The 18454-nt window shown below is 41.6% G+C and overlaps 2 protein-coding genes and 1 long non-coding RNA gene across 4 annotated transcripts in view; 2 read left to right on the top strand and 1 right to left on the bottom strand.

Annotated features, from left to right (window-relative positions):
* The window catches only part of GALNT7 (polypeptide N-acetylgalactosaminyltransferase 7), a 133776-nt gene extending 128043 nt beyond the window's left edge, over positions 1 to 5733 (top strand). For both annotated transcript variants that reach the window (XM_015093280.3, XM_042243557.1), the window contains exon 12: positions 3329 to 5733. In XM_015093280.3, coding sequence (XP_014948766.2) covers positions 3329 to 3466 — 138 coding nt within the window. In that variant the 3' untranslated portion in view covers positions 3467 to 5733. The remainder of the gene's footprint in view (positions 1 to 3328) is intronic.
* Positions 5734 to 5913: 180 nt separating this feature from the next.
* LOC132659303 (uncharacterized) lies at positions 5914 to 10447 on the top strand. The gene is made up of 2 exons (XR_009599570.1): positions 5914 to 6294; positions 6679 to 10447. It is a non-coding gene; the product is annotated as an uncharacterized LOC132659303 (long non-coding RNA).
* A 3383-nt stretch (positions 10448 to 13830) lies between these two features.
* HMGB2 (high mobility group box 2) lies at positions 13831 to 16258 on the bottom strand. The gene is made up of 5 exons (XM_015093279.4): positions 16143 to 16258; positions 15606 to 15789; positions 15207 to 15352; positions 14943 to 15117; positions 13831 to 14379 (listed from the first exon to the last, which is right to left on the bottom strand). Exons 2-5 carry the CDS (start codon positions 15753 to 15755, stop codon positions 14221 to 14223), a joined length of 630 nt encoding a protein of 209 aa, XP_014948765.2. The 5' UTR covers positions 15756 to 15789; positions 16143 to 16258; the 3' UTR covers positions 13831 to 14220.
* Between the last annotated feature and the right edge of the window lie 2196 nt (positions 16259 to 18454).

Below are 18454 nucleotides of genomic sequence, written 5' to 3'. Positions count from 1 at the left end.
TTTTCAGTGTTGTATGCCAAGTTGAGGATTCCAACGTTCGAACGGTACTCTATAATTTTCAAAGTCTAGACTTGGCTAAAGTAAATCAATTTATTGTGAAACAAAAAGTTGAAAAAGCTCCCCCAAACTGAAAGAAGCTGGCAGCCCTTAACTTTCTTTACACGTCTTGTGTTTGTTGTCATACACTCCCTGCCGGAAAACACTTGTTTGCCGTGTAGTGACCATGTTAATGGCCTAGCTGAATATTCCCAGCTATGGGAATGATATGTTTGCATGGATAATTACCAAGAAGCAGTAAGTTTGTGTCAGTTGCTGATGTTAGGAAGGAGAAGATTAATATAACTCCCAGAGGACAGAGCATTTATTTCCACAAAGAAAGATGAATAATAGCAGTAAAGCCTAGGGGTGAGTAAGGACAATATTAGTTAACTAGTAAAAGAAGGTTACCAGATGCAAAACAATATGAGAAGGAATGGATAAAAAATGGGATGCATATATTTTAGATACTATGTTTTAAAGGACACAGCACCGAATATCAGTCTGTGTATCAGATGTTACCATTAATAAATATTCATTGGGGCCTTTCAAAAAATAGCTAAAGCCCTTCATACTATAATGGAAGAGAAGGAAAAAATGTAGAAATAAAAATAAGCAAAATGGGGCTTCCCTGGTGACTCAGTGGTAAAGAATCCTCCTGCCAATGCAGGAGACACAGGTTTGATCCCTGATCCGGGAAGACCCCACTGCCACAGAGCAACAAAGCCCATGCGCCACAACTACTGAGCCTGCACTCCAGAGCCTGGGAGCCCAGACACAGCAAGTGCTGAACCCCATGCACCCTAGAGCCCGGGCTCCACAAGAGAAGCCACCCCAGTGAGAAGCCTGCTCACCACAACTAGAGACGAGAAAGCTGGCACCCTGCAAGGAAGACCCAGCACAGTCAAAAATAATAAATAAGAAACAAAAACAAGCTATTAAAGAAATAAAGTGCCATAGGATAGGAAAGAGAGATTAATAGGAGGCTTTATTTCTGGTGAGTTTCGGGTAGGAAGTGTCACTGCACGGAATCTTGAGGTGTGATGAGACTTTTCGTGGAGGATAAATGCGATGACGAGTGAGCAGAGTCATAGCATCTTAGTGTAGAGAATTCTAGGAGCTGGGTGTTTTCTGGTTCCCTGAGTTGTTCTCCATGGGAAAGAGCATGGAACTTTTTATGGTCTTTGGGGAGTGACCGACCTTAGCTGAGGATCACAGTGATAGGAAACAGTGGGTACTTTCAGGAAGATAATTCTGGAAACATTGTCAAGTCTGGACTGGTGAGCAGGAGGACAGTTCAGGCAGCAGTTCTCACTCTGCTCCTCTGGACCCGTTTACATCCTTACTAACTGCTGACACACTCCCAGGGAGATTTGTTATGCAGCTTACAGCTCATGGGGTTTCTGAATTGGGAATTAAACCTGAGAACTGTTATGAGTATTGATGTACGTATTCGTGTAAAAGTAACACTCATAACCCTATTACATGTTAATATAAATAACACTTTTAATGAAAAATAGCTATTTTCCCCACCACAATGGGCAGAGTGGCACTGTTTTATAGTCTCACAAATGCCTTTAGTGTCTGGTTTCATAGAAGAGCTCTGGATTCCCACTCTGCTTCTGCATTTAGTTGGCTGCGAGATGTTGTTCGAGTTGAGTATCTGAGGAAAATCCAGCCTTGGGTAGACATGCAGTTTGAAAACAAGGGGTAACTTAATAGCCTTTTCAGAGAATTGGGCTTCACGAGTGTGTAGGTGGTGGTTTCTTTTTATTCACTCATTTGTTTATAGCTGTGCTGGGTCTCCATAGCTGTGCCCAGGCTCTCTCTAGTTGCTGTGAGCAGGGGCTCCGCTCTAGCTGTGCTGCCCGGCCTTCTCATTGTGGAGCACAGGCTCTAGGTGCCCAGGCTTCAAACAGCTGCGGCTCCCAGACCCAAGAGCACGGGCTTCAGGAGTTGCGGTGAGCTTCTGGAGTTGCCAGGGGGTGTTGCTCCGCCACGTGTGGGATCTTCCTAGATCAGGGGATCTGTGTCCCCTGCATTGGCAGGCAGATTCCTATCCACTGTACCGTCAGGGAAGTGCCAGGAGTTTCCTAAGTTATTTGCAGTGTGGGATCTGGAATCCCTGTCGGTGAGCATTTCGTCCTCTGTTGCATTAAACCCACTTGTGTGGCTTAAACTTTGAGTGGATCTTCCAAATGATGGCACAGTTCATCATACACTGCCCCTGAAATCACAAATATAACCACTTTTTACCAGAAAAGTCTTTAAATCTTGTGGTGCTGTCACATTCTTGATGATGGATACAAGTTTTCTAAAACACAATTTTTTGCTTGAAAACTTGGGTTTTATCAATGGCAACAAATAACTGTCAGCTTTATATTGTTTTTCTTTTCCCCTTGAAGTGACAGGCTCACTTTATTTTCTGTAAAATTTCTCCCCAGCCCCAAGTTTGCATAATTGTAATCTGCCTGCGATTTGTCCTTTCAAGTCACATGACAAGAAAAGGCGCTCGTTCAGCCCTCAAGTCCAGCAACTGCCCACGTTCTGGCCATTCTTACCTACTGTCCCTCAGAGTCAAGACTTAATAAAACTAACATGTTTTACTGCTTCATCAAGGATGTTCTCAAATGAAACTGGCTTTTTTTCTAATTGTGAGTCTGTAGCCATGGAGAACATGACCCCTTGATTGATGCTACAGCCCCAGCTCTTTGGCCCAGCATAGCTTTTGCACTGTCTGTATAAATGTCCATACAGTGGAAGAGGCAGTTAGGGTCTTTGTATTCTTAGGAAATTGTTTCGACCCTACAGACCCAATCTTAGCTAGTCTGAGGACTGCACTCTGAGAGCTGAATTGAACCTCCAGCAGGTGACAAGGACTCGACTAAGACAAGGGTGGTGGGGGTGGGAAAGGGTATAAGCCCAAGGCCCTGCAAATGTCCGTGTTCAGCTGGAGACTCTAAGGAAGGAAGGCGGGCACGCAGCCTGAGCTGCGCTATCCTAAGCTCAGGACAGCTGGACTAGCTGGATAGGAACTAGAGGAGCTGGTCTGGAGGAGAAGATGATGAATTTAAGTTTGCATGTGTTGAATTGGAGGTACCTGCAGTACATCATGCCTGAACAACAAAAGGACGTAGAAGACTGACAAGAGAAACCCAGAGTCTGGGGTGAAGCTGGTTCATGCCTGACCAATTTGCTTGAATTGTCTTCTTTCGAAAGCCAGGAGGTGACCTGTCTAATGCCAGTGATAGCACAGAGCTCATGTGTAACGCTGTTTCCCTGTGTTTTCCAGAACCTGCACAGACTGACTCACATTTCTTCTGGAAAGTGCTTGGATCGCTCAGAGGTCCTCCATCAAGTATTCATCTCCGACTGCGACTCCAGCAAAATGACTCAAAAGTGGGAGATAAATAACATCCATAGTGTTTAGAAGGAATGAAAGAAATCAGTAACCTACCTACTGACGCGTAAACTTATACAGGACTGAAAGCCGCCTGAAACCTGCTGCAGCTGTTGTCACCTGTGCAGCTCCAAACCCAGAGCTCCGTGGGGGCCTGAGGATGTTGACAAACTGTGACTTTTACAATAACATGATCATCTGCAGTTACTGTTTACAAAACTGCTTTTACCTTAAACTTTGTAGATGTTTACATCTTTTTTGTTTTGTTTTAAGATGATGTTGGTAATCTTTGCGTTTAGCTCTGTTTTATTTAGAACGGAGTTAAAAGCATTGTTGTCTTCTTTGGGATTACACTCAGGGGTCTGAAAGGCAGTTTGATTTTTTTTTTTTTTTTAACACACTTGAAAAAAAAAAGGTTGGAGTAACCAGACTTTCCTATGTAACTTGGTGATTATCAACCTGTTGTGTCTTTATTTAATTTTACATCTTTTTGAAGCACTGCCACAGGTTATTAGCCAAGGTGGCCTTCCTCCACGGTCATGCTGCTTTTTTGAAAGGTGAATTTCAACACATTTAGTGCCTCTTTCATTTCTTGGTATACTATTTCAGGAGCTTTGAATGCAATTTGTAGGATGGTATTGATGGAATCGTTACCTGTCTGAGGACTGAATTAACTTGCTGCCATTTGCTCTGAAATTGAATGCTGTATGGCTCAAAAAAGAAATGACAAGATGGAACATCCAGGGCTATTCTGCAGAGTTGGAAGATTTGTGTGGCATTAACTCCTCTACTTGTCGGCATTCCATTGCCCTCTGTCAGTCCCTACTCCTAAGGCATGAGGGGGGCCTACTAACTTGAGAAAAAATGTCCTCTGACATTGAGGATTGGCTTTTCCCCATTACCTGTCACTTTAGAAAACTATTAATGTTTTTCAATTTGGAAACCTTGAAATGAGAGTAACACAAATAACACACCACCACTGTAAACACATCAAAGGTTTGTTCTAACCAAGGTGAGAATTTCCAAACCCGTGTTGGATTAAGCCTTACAAGACTACTATGTGTTATAACCTAAGCTGTGCAATTTATATAGTCAAGGGTGAATGGACCTTTCATTTATTTCTTCATGAAATAAAGACTGCACAGTCTTTAAATTTAAAAAAAAGTATTGAAAAATACAGTTCATGAACAAATATGAACTCCTTTCTGTTCAATTATCTGTTAGTTCCCTAGTGTTTCTTTTTTTTTTTTTAGGAAGTATATTTCTGTTAGTATTTTTCCAATGAGAAGACTTGTTTGAATTCACACATTTATTGAGATAGATAGTACCTACAAGAGGAAAACCAAATACTGCAAGTGGTCAATATATCTAAATAGTCTCTTATTCCCCACAAGATTAAAATGCTCCATCAGAGGCAAAAATAAATAAATAAAAAGAAAATTAATGAGGCAGGGAATGGCAAGTAAATTAGAGACTGATCCTGTTATCATGATCAATGGAAGGAATTCACAAACTACTACCAGAGAAAAATATATTTCACTAAAGCTTAAAAAAGAAAACAGAAAAGAGCACCTACATTTATTTAAAAAGAAAAGCCTACAAACTTGCTTCTTCCAAGCTTAGCTCTTAAATTTGGAGAGTCAAAGTTAAACATCTTAAACAGAGTTTTATTTATAATTTTGAATCGTCAATTTGTATTTTGCTCCTGATCTCTGATCAACCATTTGAGCTTTCATTCATCTCTAGGGATGTTTAAAAAGGAATATATTTCTATGCCTATATAATTGCAAAATAACCATAAGTAAGAAACTAAGAGAATTGGTGTTTAATACTTATGTGTTTGCAGGTAGGTCGCATTTTCCTTGTTGAATAGATTATAACCTTGTTAACTATGCATAGGCCTAAGAACAGTGGCACAGAAACTGTGCATGTAAATTTTAAATGGGTATTTTGTGCAATTCATTAAGATACTCTATAAAAAAGAACTCTATATATTGAAATCAGAAACCTTACCAAACACAAAAAACATCAGAAGCTGCTGCCATAATGACTATTTTCTACTGTAGGCTGTTTTGGAAATAATTCCATATCCTTGCTTTGTAAGTTGATAATATCACTATGCATTTCTACACATTTTATAAATTTGATTTATGCAGATTTTGATACACTGTATGTTTCTGTAGAAATTGTATAAATATTCAAAATTTTATTAGGGGTAAATTTGAGAAGTTTATGTATATCTTAATTCTGGGTTGCTTGTTTTTTAGGTGAGAAATAAATAAAATATTGTATTTTAATCCATGGGGTTTTTTTTTTTAGTACTTGTAATCCTTTTTATATATATCTAAACACTGCATGTTTGAAGTAATTACTTGATTTTATTGTTTATAAGGGGCTTCCCAGGTGGCCCTGGGAAGAATCTACCTATGAATGCAAGAGATGCAAAAGATGCAGGTTCGATCCCTGGGTCAAGAAGATGCCCTGGAGAAGGAAATGGCAACCCACTCCAGTATTCTTGCCTGGAAAATCCCATGGACAGAGGAGCCTGGAGGGGCTATAGTCCATGTGGTCGCAAAGAGTCAGATATGACTGAGAACACACAGACATTGTTTGCAAGATACAGTAGTATTGGTGCTTTAGAACTATGGTGCTGGAGAAAACTCCTGAGAGTCCCTTGGACAGCAAGGAGATCAAACCAGTCAATCCTAAAGGAAGTCAACCCTGAATATTCATTGCAAGGACTGATACTGAAGCTGAAGCTCCAATACTTTGGCCACCTGATTCAAAGAGCCAGCTCATTAGAAAAGACCCTGATGCTGGGAAGGATTCAGAGCAAGAGAAGAAGGGGGTGACAGAAGGTGAGCTAGTTGGATGGCATCACTGACTCAGCTGACATGAGTCTGAGCAAACACTGGGAAATAGTGAAGGACAGGGAAGCCTGGCATGCTGCAGTCCATGGGGCTGCAGAGAGTCGGACACAACTTAGCGACTGAATAACAGCAACAACTATATATTGAGTATATGCTTGAGTGTTGGTTAGAATTTGCTTAGAATACTCAGAGCTTATATCCAAGAAGAAAACATAAAGACTTATTTTTGCCCCTGGTTGCTTATATATAGCAGTTTTAAGTCACTTACCAAATACAAAACACAACCCCAGCAACATGTATCTTTCTTGGCAGTATATTCTATACCATTGTGTATTAAAACCAAAAATTTAAGTAAAGTCTACAATTTTCTAGATCAACTAGATAAGGAAGCCTTCCCAAATGAAGTGAGAAATGGGCTGTAGGACCTCACAGCACAACCCATGACACCTCAAGAGAAGGTACTACTGCCAGCATTCCAGTAAGTGGCTATGTTGGTTTGGAAAACTCTCTGAGCCATTGTTATGGCTTCACTTCTCAGCTGCTGTGCCTGAAAAAGTGATAGAGCACCAACCTGGAGTGAAGGTGAGCTCGTTTATTTCTTTACAGTCTTTTACAGGGATCTAGGACTATACAGGGAGAAGGCAATGGCACCCCACTCCAGTACTCTTGCCTGGAAAATCCCATGGGCGGAGGAGCCTGATAGGCTGCAGTCTATGGGGTCACTAAGAGTCGGACATGACTGAGCAACTACACTTTCACTTTTCACTTTCATGCTTTGGAGAAGAAAATGGCAACCCACTCCAGTGTTCTTGCCTGGAGAATCCCAGGGATGGAGGAGCCTGGTGGGCTGCCGTCTATGGGGTCGCACAGAGTTGGACACGACTGAAGCAACTTAGCAGCAGCAGCAGCAGCAGCAGCAGCAGGACTATACAGCCCTGGGCGTTCTTTGGAAGGAATGATGCTAAAGCTGAAACTCGTACTTTGGCCACCTCATGCGAAGAGTTCACTCACTGGAAAAAGACTCTGATGCTGGGAGGGATTGGGGGCAGGGGGAAAAGGGGACGACAGAGGATGAGATGGCTGGATGGCATCACTGACTCGATGGATGTGAGTTTGAGTAAACTCCGGGAGATGGTGATGGACAGGGAGGCCTGGCATGCTGCGATTCATGGGGTCGCAGAGTCGGACATGACTGAGCGACTGAACTGAACTGAGGACTATATATCATCATTTCTGGACAAGCTGTGTGTTTGTTTATTATTATTTTTATCCACTTATAATTCAATGGAAGACCATGACAAGTACATGACCTGAGCCAGATGGCTAATGGACCAGTAATTGGGTATATGAATATTCATCCATGTGGAAAGCACTTTTAGAAGTCCCGGGCCCTATGAGAATGCTTATTACTCAATAGAATCTGTTGAAAAAAAATTGGATGAAAGAGAGAATGATTTGGGAGGAGCACTGTCCCTGGGATTAGAGATTAATAGAAGGGTTGTTTCTAAGCTAAATTCAATAATTGCTTTGCCAGTCTCAATTTTAAGATTTTGAAATGAATGCCGATAACTGTGATTGGTGTGTTTTGGTTTTGTAAGTTGATCAGGCCTTGGGCGTCTGAGCAGCGGTCGGATGAAAGTGAAAGTGAAGTCGCTTAGTCGTGTCCAACTCTTTGCAACCCCGTGGACTGTAGCCTACAAGGCTTCTCCGTCCATGGGATTCTCCAGGCAAGAATACTGGAGTGGGTTACCATTTCCTTCTCCAGGGGATCTTCCCAACCCAGGGATCGAACCTGGGTTTCCCGCATTGGAGGCAGACGCTTTAACCTTTTAGCCATCAGGGAAGCAGTCGGATGAGGGCTCCTTAATTCTCATAACAAAATGTTTACAATCTGCTCATATGAATAGCATATACAGTGGACTTGTCTGTACTGGCATCCCTGTTTCATTGCAAATTACTTGTGTTACCATGGCAAGTTATCAATGCTTCTCCATGCCTCAGTTTTCCCATTAGTAATATGAAGGAAATAACAGTGCCTATTTTATAGGCTTTTTATCCGGATTGTATGAGTTAACATACATGAAATGCTTAGAATAGTTCCTGTCATGTAGTCAGAGTAATATAAATGGTACCTCTTGTTATCTGGTTTCAAAGTCTTAAAATCAGTCTTTAATCAAAAGAACTAAGACAGCTATACTGCAGACCCTCTAGGGCTATGTGTATGTGTGTATGCCTGTCTTTCATATGTGACATGTCATTGCCTCCACTTGCCAAGTGAAGAGTTTAAGATCATAACTTAAGCTTCTTACACTGGGGTTGAAATGGTTATCCACAAGGGAATAAATGGTTACCTCTACCTCACAGCATGTATAGAATGTAGTTTATCATTTAACTGTGCATCTGGAAGAACGTCTAAGAACATTCTTTCAATTATCTTTAAATGAAATTTCTCTGGGGCTTTTGATATGAGCGCATAAACTCCAGCTGTCTTAATGATTAAGTGCCCAAAACAAAACTGAAACTTTCCGTAAAAAATAAGAGATGAATAGGCTTCCCTGTCTGGCCATGGCATAGTAATTGTTACCATCCTCAACAGTGTGCTATTGTCCTAAAAGGACATAAAAATATGCAGCAACTGGACAAAAAAATATGCAGCAGCTGTTTTCAGGAACTGGGTAACAGGCAAAGCAGACTGTGATAACGTGAGAGAAAGGAAGCACACAGGGTGAACCCCGGTTCAGCATGTCCATCTGCCTGAAGAACTTTCCCAGCTACCATCCAGGAAAGCAGAGCTCGAGCCTTGGTGAAACAACCCAGCTGAGGAGGCTGCCTGAGGCAACTGGGATTTACAGGACAAGATCACTGGAAGGCGCTGTGCTTAAAAGCCAGAACTGTATAGCAATTTTTATACCAGTGTCATTTATAACAGCAAAAACTCCAGGACAACCTAAATATCCATCAGCAGGAGAGTGGATCAATTGTGGTATTACTACACAATAGACTGTTAGAAGGCAATGAACATGAATGAACTGGTTATAAACAAGACAGTAGGGCAGTGTTGAGTAAAAACGGCAATTCCCAAAAGACTTCATTCAACAAATGTTTTGTAAAATCAAAGACAACTAAAACTACAGTAAGTCACATATGAATATGTGATCAAATATATGTGGATAAATAATATGGGATTAATAAGTGGTTAATTTATGGTTACCAAAGAGTAAAGGGAAGAGGTAAATGACATATTAGGGGTATGGGATTAACAAACTAGGTAAAAATTTATAAGCAACAAGAATTTACCATATAGCACAGGGAATTATACCCAATATCTTATTAACAACCTATAATGGAATTAGATCTGCAAAATAACTGAATTCACTATGCTGTACACCTGAAACTTAACACAATATTGTAAATCAACTATACTTAAAAAAAAAAAAAGTTTAATAACTTGTCCAAATACTCAAATTTAGTATTGAAGTCAAGGACATAGCTCCAATATTGAGTATCCCCAGAACTCTGTGGGAGGAATTTCTATTGTATTTTCCACATAACTAGTTTTCCTCTCCACTTAGAGTTAAGAATCTCAGAACTGAATCTGGTAGTTTTATTATGATAACTATATTATTTATATACATGTTATCATGCATACTTTTAGCTAATATTTTTCTTACCACCAAGAGAAGTGTCTTGGATGTATTGCCTCATTTAATGTTCAGAAAAAGAAATCTGATTTTAACACCTGAGGAAACTGAAAGGTTATACACCAAGTCTGATGTTACCAAACTGATCAGAAAAAAGATCCCTGAGACCTCACAGTGATTAAGATTCCATGCTTCTACTGCAGGGGGATCAGGTTTGATGCCTAGTCAGTGAACTAAGATCCCACATGCTGCATGGCATAGCCAAAAAATAGAAAAAAAATCTTTTTAATTAAAAAAATAATTCACTTAGAGAAACTGAGCCTATTCAAACTGATCTGATTCTCAGTATAAGCTCATCAGCTCACTTTTTTGAAATCAGCTCACTCTTAATTTCATAACTTTTTTGGTTTGTATTTTAGTTTGTTCTCTGTATAAGCTGTTTCAGCTTTACTGCAGAAATAGAGAATTGAAGAATAACACATGAATATGATTGAATTGCAGTTTTGCTTAAAAGTTGTTTCCTTTTAATGTGAAATACTATTTGTGCTCCCGAGCAGGTATTCTATTAGCTATGGTAACTCCCAAGATGAGGTTGAGAGGGTTGGGCCAAGTCCTGAAGAACAAAGGCCCAGGAGCCCAGTGACATTCCGTTTAGACTTCAGAGACTGTACAACAGGATAAGAAGTTAGATGAGTTTCCATACAGGGTGAGGGTTTCTAGACAACTGGGAAAATAATGCTTAGCTGGGATGCCTATACATAAACTTTTACCAACAGCCCTAACTTAGTAAATACCATTAATATTACATTTACATACACTAATTTATAGAAGTAACCAATCCGTGACCCTTGACAGAATCTTACCTAGACATGTTTTCTTTCAATTCAACATTTGAATTCACTGCCAGTGTTTACAATTCAGACTTCACATTTTAAAAATCTAGAATTCTGGTTCCACTTAAAATTTTGGGAGATTTGGGATCTTAGACTCACATTCCATTTAGCAACAGGACTGAGCTAAACAGTAGCTGTCACCTTTACCCTGGGCATTTATGCTTACAAATGTTTATAGATCACCTGCTCTTTCTGGCATAATGTGTACACAAATGGCTTATTTCTACAGATGTTTTATTTTTAAAAGGACTATATCTTACGCATTGGCAAAACAGGTCCTTTAGCTTTTGCTATTCCCCAAGAAATAAAGTCAGTACTGCTTTGTCAACATTTTTAGTGGCATGTAATGAAGTTAGCTTTAAGATAATGCTGTTTGTGCTAAGACAAACATGGTTTACTGCTTACAGTAAATGATTTCTGTTGAAAAGTAGAATACAAAAATGCCTACTGTCTTGCATTGAGCAAATTTGCCAGTTACTGCTTTAATACATAGGGCACCTTAGGATCTTCTAACCCAGATTTTTTTATAGATTAGAAGACCAAAAGTAGTGGCTACCATCTGGAAAGAAACTTGAGACCCTACTTCAGTTCTTGTACCAAAATAAATTCCAGACGGATCAAAGATTTAATTAAATAATAAGAAAGCAAAGATAACTTTGGGAAAGGTCTCCCAAGGCCACTAAAGAATAAATTTGCCTCATAAAAATAAATCTTTGCATGAAAAAAGCATCATAAAGTCAAAAGACAACAAAGAAAAAATACCAATATTTACAATGCATGTCACAAAGGGTCATTATCCTTATTTCCCACAAATGACTAAAAAAAGACCGATGAGACAGAAGGCCATCGGAAATACAAATGGCTCTTTAACATAAAAATATACTAAATTCATAATAGGAGGAACCATTTTTTATATATCAGGATAGCAAAGATTAAGACGTTTGAGACTGATAACGTTGCTGAGGAAACAGGCACTCTGAAACAGTCATTGCTGTGGAGTGTGTTTCAGTACAACTTTGAAGAGCAATTTTGGCAAGTTTCAGCAAGTTAACAGCCGGAGAGCAGGTTCCAGTATATACCAAGTACAGGTTTTAGCTATTATAATTAGCACATTTTTTAATGTGCAAACTTTTATATGCTTTTTATAGAAATTTCTGAAATCGTACATACAAGATATTCATGGCAATGTTCTTAAAGCAAAAAAATTCAAACATAACTATCTTTAGGGAACTGGTTAAATTATGATCTATTCAGTGGAGTACTATGCAGATGGCTATTTAAGTGAAATGTGGCAATTCTGTTGAGCCAAGAACCTGAAATGAGAATTAAGGGGCAGGACAACATATATAGTAAGCTTCCTTTGTGACTATTGTGCTTCCCATCTCTCTTGAAGGATGTGTCATTCTACTCCTGGAGTTGCCTCTTGGGAGAAGCCGGTAATTGGAAATCAAGATTGTAAACTACCAACTATATAGCCCATTTATAGAAAGATATGACTTGTTTTTGGGGGTATGGTCTTCATAAGCACACCCCTGCCAAGTACTGGCTGGCCTGGAATAGAACATGACCCTTACCCGTATTTTCATGCTTTCCAACATAACCACTCCTTGAAGTCAGTTAGTCTTAAAAACAAGGGTGTTGTAAATTTTGATCAACACTTAAGATAAAATATCAAATGAGGAGTCATCTCAAATGCTGAGATTACGCAGCAGCTCATTTTTAAAAAGTGTGTCATTCTTAGCTTACACATTTAAGATGTATTTCATTTAAAAAACAAAATGAAAGTAGTCCCCCCAAAATCCCAAAAAGTGACAAGGAACCTGATAGGTCTACTTCATGGATCTAATTTTAAAGAAATCCTTAAGAAACAGACTTTCACTGTATTTCAATTTTAGAAACGAGTAATTTTTCTAAGCATTAAGGACTGTTGTAAATACAGTACTTGTAAATACATTCTTGTTTAATCATTAGAACACTTCAAAGCAGATATTGACCCCATATACAAATGGAGAGAAATAAACCCAGAGGCAAAGTCCACACAGCAATTATTTGGTAAAGCTGGGGACTTGGGATCCAGATATGGGTATGTCTTTAGAAAACTTTACCCCAGGAAATAGTTTTTAAACACATAAAACTAGTTTTTACAATCAGCAAAGACCCCCAAATAACTGTGATATGATAATGGAGGGCCATCACTAAAAAGTTTGAAGATTTTACCTGAGTACATTTGCTCTGGGAATTATGCTAATAACTTACACCTCCCATTTAACAGTTATGTAAGAAATAAATTTTAAAATATTTACTCTGAATATGGCATAAGATAGACAACCCAGGCTCCCATGGTTGGGTATTAAGAATTTTGGTTTCTATTGTAAAAACTAGAATAGGTAACCAAGATTGTCAGGTTTAACAGTCAAACTATCAACAAATAGGTTTGTTCTATACTCTTCCAGCCAACAGCCAACTTTCACTAATAACTTGATAATGATTTGAAATATTTACCTAATTCAAATACAAGCAACTGCTTTCTCAAACGAGCATTTCTTAATAACTGCTTTCACCTGTAAATAGAAATCCTAGTGGAATTTCATCTCATTAGTCATGGAAAATCATAATAATCATCTCAAAAGCTTTCTTGGTTACCCAGAATTCTAGGCTTAAGACCACACTGATTTTTGAAATCTTAAAATGCCAACTAAAAAGAAAAAACCCAAGAGACAAGTTAGCTAACAAATGAACATAAATGTCAAGAAGAAAACTTGCTCAGTGTGTTAAGACTGCATACATTTTTAAAGTTCATTAAATTCCAGAATTGATTTTTAAAGAACACTCTGTGTAAATATGAATATTGGCATGTTTGACTTTTAACAAAACATTTTACTAAATCAACCATGTCTAAGAACTATTAGGCAGAAAGACAAAAAAAGTGATATGGCTCCAGACCATGAAAGTAAAAGCTAATTTAGCATATAAGACAAGAACAATAGGAATAATATATATAATTTTATTACAAAATTTTTTTAAAAAAACAAAACGCAACATTCTCATTCTAGAAAACCCAAAAGTTGCTATTGATGCTAATTTCTATGAGTTTGCTGTGCTACCATACACAAGTCAAGAAATTAAAGAAACCATTAAATATTTAGAAACATTTAACATCAGAAGCTTGAAACTCTAACTGTATGTAGTAGCCCCTCAAAAGCCACAACTTGCATTTATAAAAAAGTATTTTCTCTACAAAGAATCTTATCAGCTATACAAAAATCTGTACAGTTTTTATACTGAAGCTAATATTGAGCTGCACTTGAATTCACATTCTTAGCAAAACAATTGCCTGAGCACACACACACACTCCACACACATCATTACAAGATAGCCATTTATTCCTCGTCTTCCTCCTCCTCCTCCTCATCTTCATCTTCTTCCTCCTCCTCTTCCTCCTCATCTTCTGGTTCATTTTTCTTCTTGGAGCCTGTCGGCCTGCCAGGGCCCTTTTTTCCCGCTTCACTCTTGCCCTTGGCACGGTATGCAGCAATATCCTGAAATAGTTAAAAAAAATAAAATCAGCATCCGGTGTCATTACCCAACCTTGAAAACCACCAAGTTGTAAACAATCTGCGATTATTGGCCAATAACCCCAATGATAGTCTAAAACTCGGGTTTTGAGAGCATTTGATCCCCATAGATCTTAGAAAGCTAACTACTGGGGTGTATTAGACTGATGTCAGTACTTCACTACCATTATCTGTTAATCTCACACAGCCCCCACCCCCTAACTTCACATCTTAGATACATCTACATAAAACATTTGGCCCTCCAGTCTTTTCAACTAAGAGACCTATTTTACTACAAATGAGTCTGAATGCACCAACCTACCAATGCTACAGACATTGGTTTCGGTCAAAAGAAAAGTTTCAATTAGCTTGCGTTGCCTAAGTGTACAATTCTCACTAGACCTTTTCAAAACAAAACTGAAAACCATTAACACAGAACTATGTATATAGCTCCCAAATTTCTACAGTTTCTATTTCTAACATACTGATTTAGAAAATATCTACTGGATTTCACACTGGCTTAAAAAAAAAAAGTGAGGACAACACACCTTTTCGTATTTCTCCTTTAGCTTAGCTGCTTTCTGTTCATACGGCTGTTTATCTTTGGCTGACTGCTCAGACCACATTTCACCCAGTTTTTTTGCAGTATCCCCAATGGATAAGCCAGGGTGTTCACTTTTGATCTTTGGGCGATGTTCGGAGCAAAACAGGAAGAAGGCAGATCTGAAAGGAAGGAACAGAGTTGTAATAACTTGAATGAAAAAAAATGGAGGGGGGGGGAGGCAATTCGGTTGGTTTTAAAAGACACTTACGGAGGCCTTTTCGGAGCGTTGGGATCTTTTTTCTTTCCCTTCTTGTCACCTTTAGGAGGGACATAATTTTTCATCTCCCTGTCGTAGCGAGCTTTGTCACTTTTTGCCATGTCTTCGAACTTGGACTTTTCCTTGGCCGACATGGTCTGTAAGCATAGAAAGAATAGTAAATATATAGCAGGACTCGAAACCCGTATCCGTCTCCAAAAAAGTGTGATCCTCTTTAGCTCCCGGTTTTCCTCAGTAAGGACCGTTTTGCCTCAGTCACCTTAAAATAAACAAGCACCCTAAGTCCTGTACTTCAAACTCGTAATAGAACAGGCGTGCGCGTCAGTCGCGAGGGGAAGTTCAAAGTCACGGCCACCCGCCCGCGTGAGGCCCCCAGGCGCCCCGGCTCACCTTCCATCTCTCGGAACATTTCTTGGAAAACTCTGCGAAATTGACTGAGGAGTCGGGGTGCTTCTTCTTGTGCTCCTCGCGGCAGGTCTGCACGAAGAAGGCGTACGAAGACATCTTGCCCCGCGGCTTGTTGGGGTCGCCCTTCCCCATGATGCTGCTGCTGCGGCGGAGGCTGCCTGTCCACCTGGCGGGAGAGCGGTCGAGCGCTGGCGGGCGGGGCTGCTTCCCGCCCAAACGCCCGCGCCCTCCCCCCTGCCACACTCGCGGGCCTGCCGCCCGCCCCAGCCTAGCCCTTCCTGACAGGAAAGCCCCGGGCTTCCACGCCGCGAGCCGCGTCCCCAGCTGCCGCCTCGCGCCCCGCGTTCAAAGACTCCGGAGACGGGCCCAGCCGAGCTCCGCGCCTCCGCAGCCCGGCCCGTCAGGCCCGCACCCGGAAACCAGCAGCGGGGCTCGCCCCCAGCAGCAGCGGCGCCCCAGCAAGCCGTGACGGAAGGAGGCCAGCCGACCGCGCACCCGGGGCCCGGAGCGGGCTCTTGCCTGGTGAGAGATTTTCCTCAGAGTTCCGCGCAGCGGCCGCTTCTGACCGCTACGCTGCCGCCCTGGCTCCGGCGTGAACTGGTTCGTCGCTAACGCAATCCTCCGCCTCTTGTTTTGCAGACTTCTCCGCGCCACTGCAACTTGACGAGCCGGGTCACAGACCACACCCCCGCCGCTCCGATTGGCCCTGGGGATTATTCAAACTCGAGGAGGCCCCGCCCCCTCACCAAGACGGCTTTCTATTGGTCATTATGGCGCCAGGTCCGTCCCCCCGGCCGCAGCCTAGCAGGTTCGGTGGGTCGCCCGGGTCGTTAACTCCCAGACCCGTTAGAACCGGTCAGGAGAGGAATGTGCTACTCGATCCTGATTGGCGGCCAGCAGAGGGTTTGAAAAATGGCGGGCCTGGCGCTGACTGGCTGAGGCAGGCGGCGGGGGGCGTGGCTGGCCCGCGGGGTAAACCCAGCCGGATTTAAAAATTCCCAGTAGCTAGCCGCAGGGCAGGTCTTCCGGGTTCGCGGCACTTGGTTTGCTGGCGCTGAGGCGGCAGAAGTAACGTCCCTGCTGGCCCCGACGGCTGCCCTGGTCCTGTTTGTCCCCCGCCCCAGCGCGGCCCGCAGCCCTGGCTCCCGGCTCGGTGGTCGCCGCCCCATCCAGAGAATAACAAATGGGCAGGTTGAGGAGCGTGCGCTGCGGCCAACGGCCAGCCCCGCCAGGTGTCGCAGAGGCTTGGGTAGGACCAGAGGAAGACGGGTGACGCGGACCGAGGAGGGGTGGGGGGAAACGTTCGGGGCTATAGCCCCGCCTGTGAAGTCCCTGCGGGACCCCTCTTCCCTCTCCCTTTGTCTGGGCGTCTTATTCCGGGGTAAACAGGGCCGCCGGTAGGCGGTGTCTTCCCGGCCCCGCCCCTGCACCCGGGCCTAGTTCCCAGACCGCGAACCCGGGGCTAGGTCCACACCTCGCCTCCGTCCTTCACTCATAACCCCTCACCCGATCGCTCCGCGGAGGGTTCTAAGCCTTGCGACCCTGGCCTTAAGGCCCGCTCGCTGTCACCGCGATGGTCCCTGTCCGGTCCCTGCAATGCGGTCGTTTTTAAAACCTTCCTGTCGAAAATCTCGTGAACGCTCTGCACCCCCCACCGCATTTAAGCGTGCCCTGTCGTTTCAAGGGTTCTCCAAGCGCAAGTTAAGAACCTTCGTTTTAGTTTCTGGTACAAGCGCGTGCGAGCGCATCGGAGCGACCTTAACTTACTGCTTCCAGGGGTCACCAGTCGCCCTTCCCGGGGTAGGAGGACGTTGACTGACATCTTAAGCTATTTCTGTGTTGTATTTAACTTGGAGGGTTATTTTTCCTGTTGGCGCATATGTTACAGTGACAGTTGGTTTCAACAGATTTTAAATACTCAGTAACTTCGCTGGCATTTGTTAGACTGCGTACTCCTATTTGGTTTGTATACTGTTATTCGGCTCGGTTGAACCTCAGTTCCGGCAGCTATTTATCTAGATTTATTAATAAAAACTAGGTTTTTGAAAACGGAAATGGATGTTAGTTGCACAATGTTATGCATGTACTTAGTATTACTGAGTTTAAAAATAAATTTGAAAACTAAGGCATTAATGATCTTTTTGTTGCTATTTGAATAATTATGATTTTTTTATTTGAATTTTTGTGTGTTTTTATAGCACAATTGTAACTGATTTTATTTGACAATAGGGTCACTGCAAACGTAATTAGTTACGATGAGGTCATACTGGAACTGGGTGGACCCCTAATCTAATATGACTAGTATCCTTGTAAGAAGAAAGGTTAAGTTTGGCCATAGAGTTAGGCATGGCGGTAAGATGATGTGAAAAAAACACGGAGAGGATGGCCATCTACAAGCTAAGGAAAGGGTCTGCAATAGATCTCCCTTAAAACCATCAGAAGGAGCCAACCCTGCTGACACCAGTTTCCATTCTTTATTCCATCACAGCAAAGAACAGGAAAACATTTCTATATTTAGTCTACTTTTACGCTCCATGTAAGTCTTCACTCTGCTGTACTTCCTGATCTAAAAGTAACATTGAGATGCACAATGAAGTCATAAATAAGGTTTGAGTGAGATCTAGACAGTGGTTGGTTATAGCAGTTTTTTTTAATAGAAACTATATAGAGAATCTGGTATGAACAGAGGCCCTGGCAGGCCACATAGAGTCACAAAGAGTGGGATCAGACTAAGCAACTGAGCAAGTGCATCAGATGATGAGTTGGATCACACACACAAAAATCTTAATCCCAAATGTTTAGAAAGAATGGATTAAATATACAAAAGGCCT

Source organism: Ovis aries, chromosome 2 (genome assembly GCF_016772045.2).
Source record: "Ovis aries strain OAR_USU_Benz2616 breed Rambouillet chromosome 2, ARS-UI_Ramb_v3.0, whole genome shotgun sequence".
Classification (NCBI taxonomy): domain Eukaryota; kingdom Metazoa; phylum Chordata; class Mammalia; order Artiodactyla; family Bovidae; genus Ovis; species Ovis aries.
This window is presented reverse-complemented; position numbering and strand designations above follow the sequence as displayed.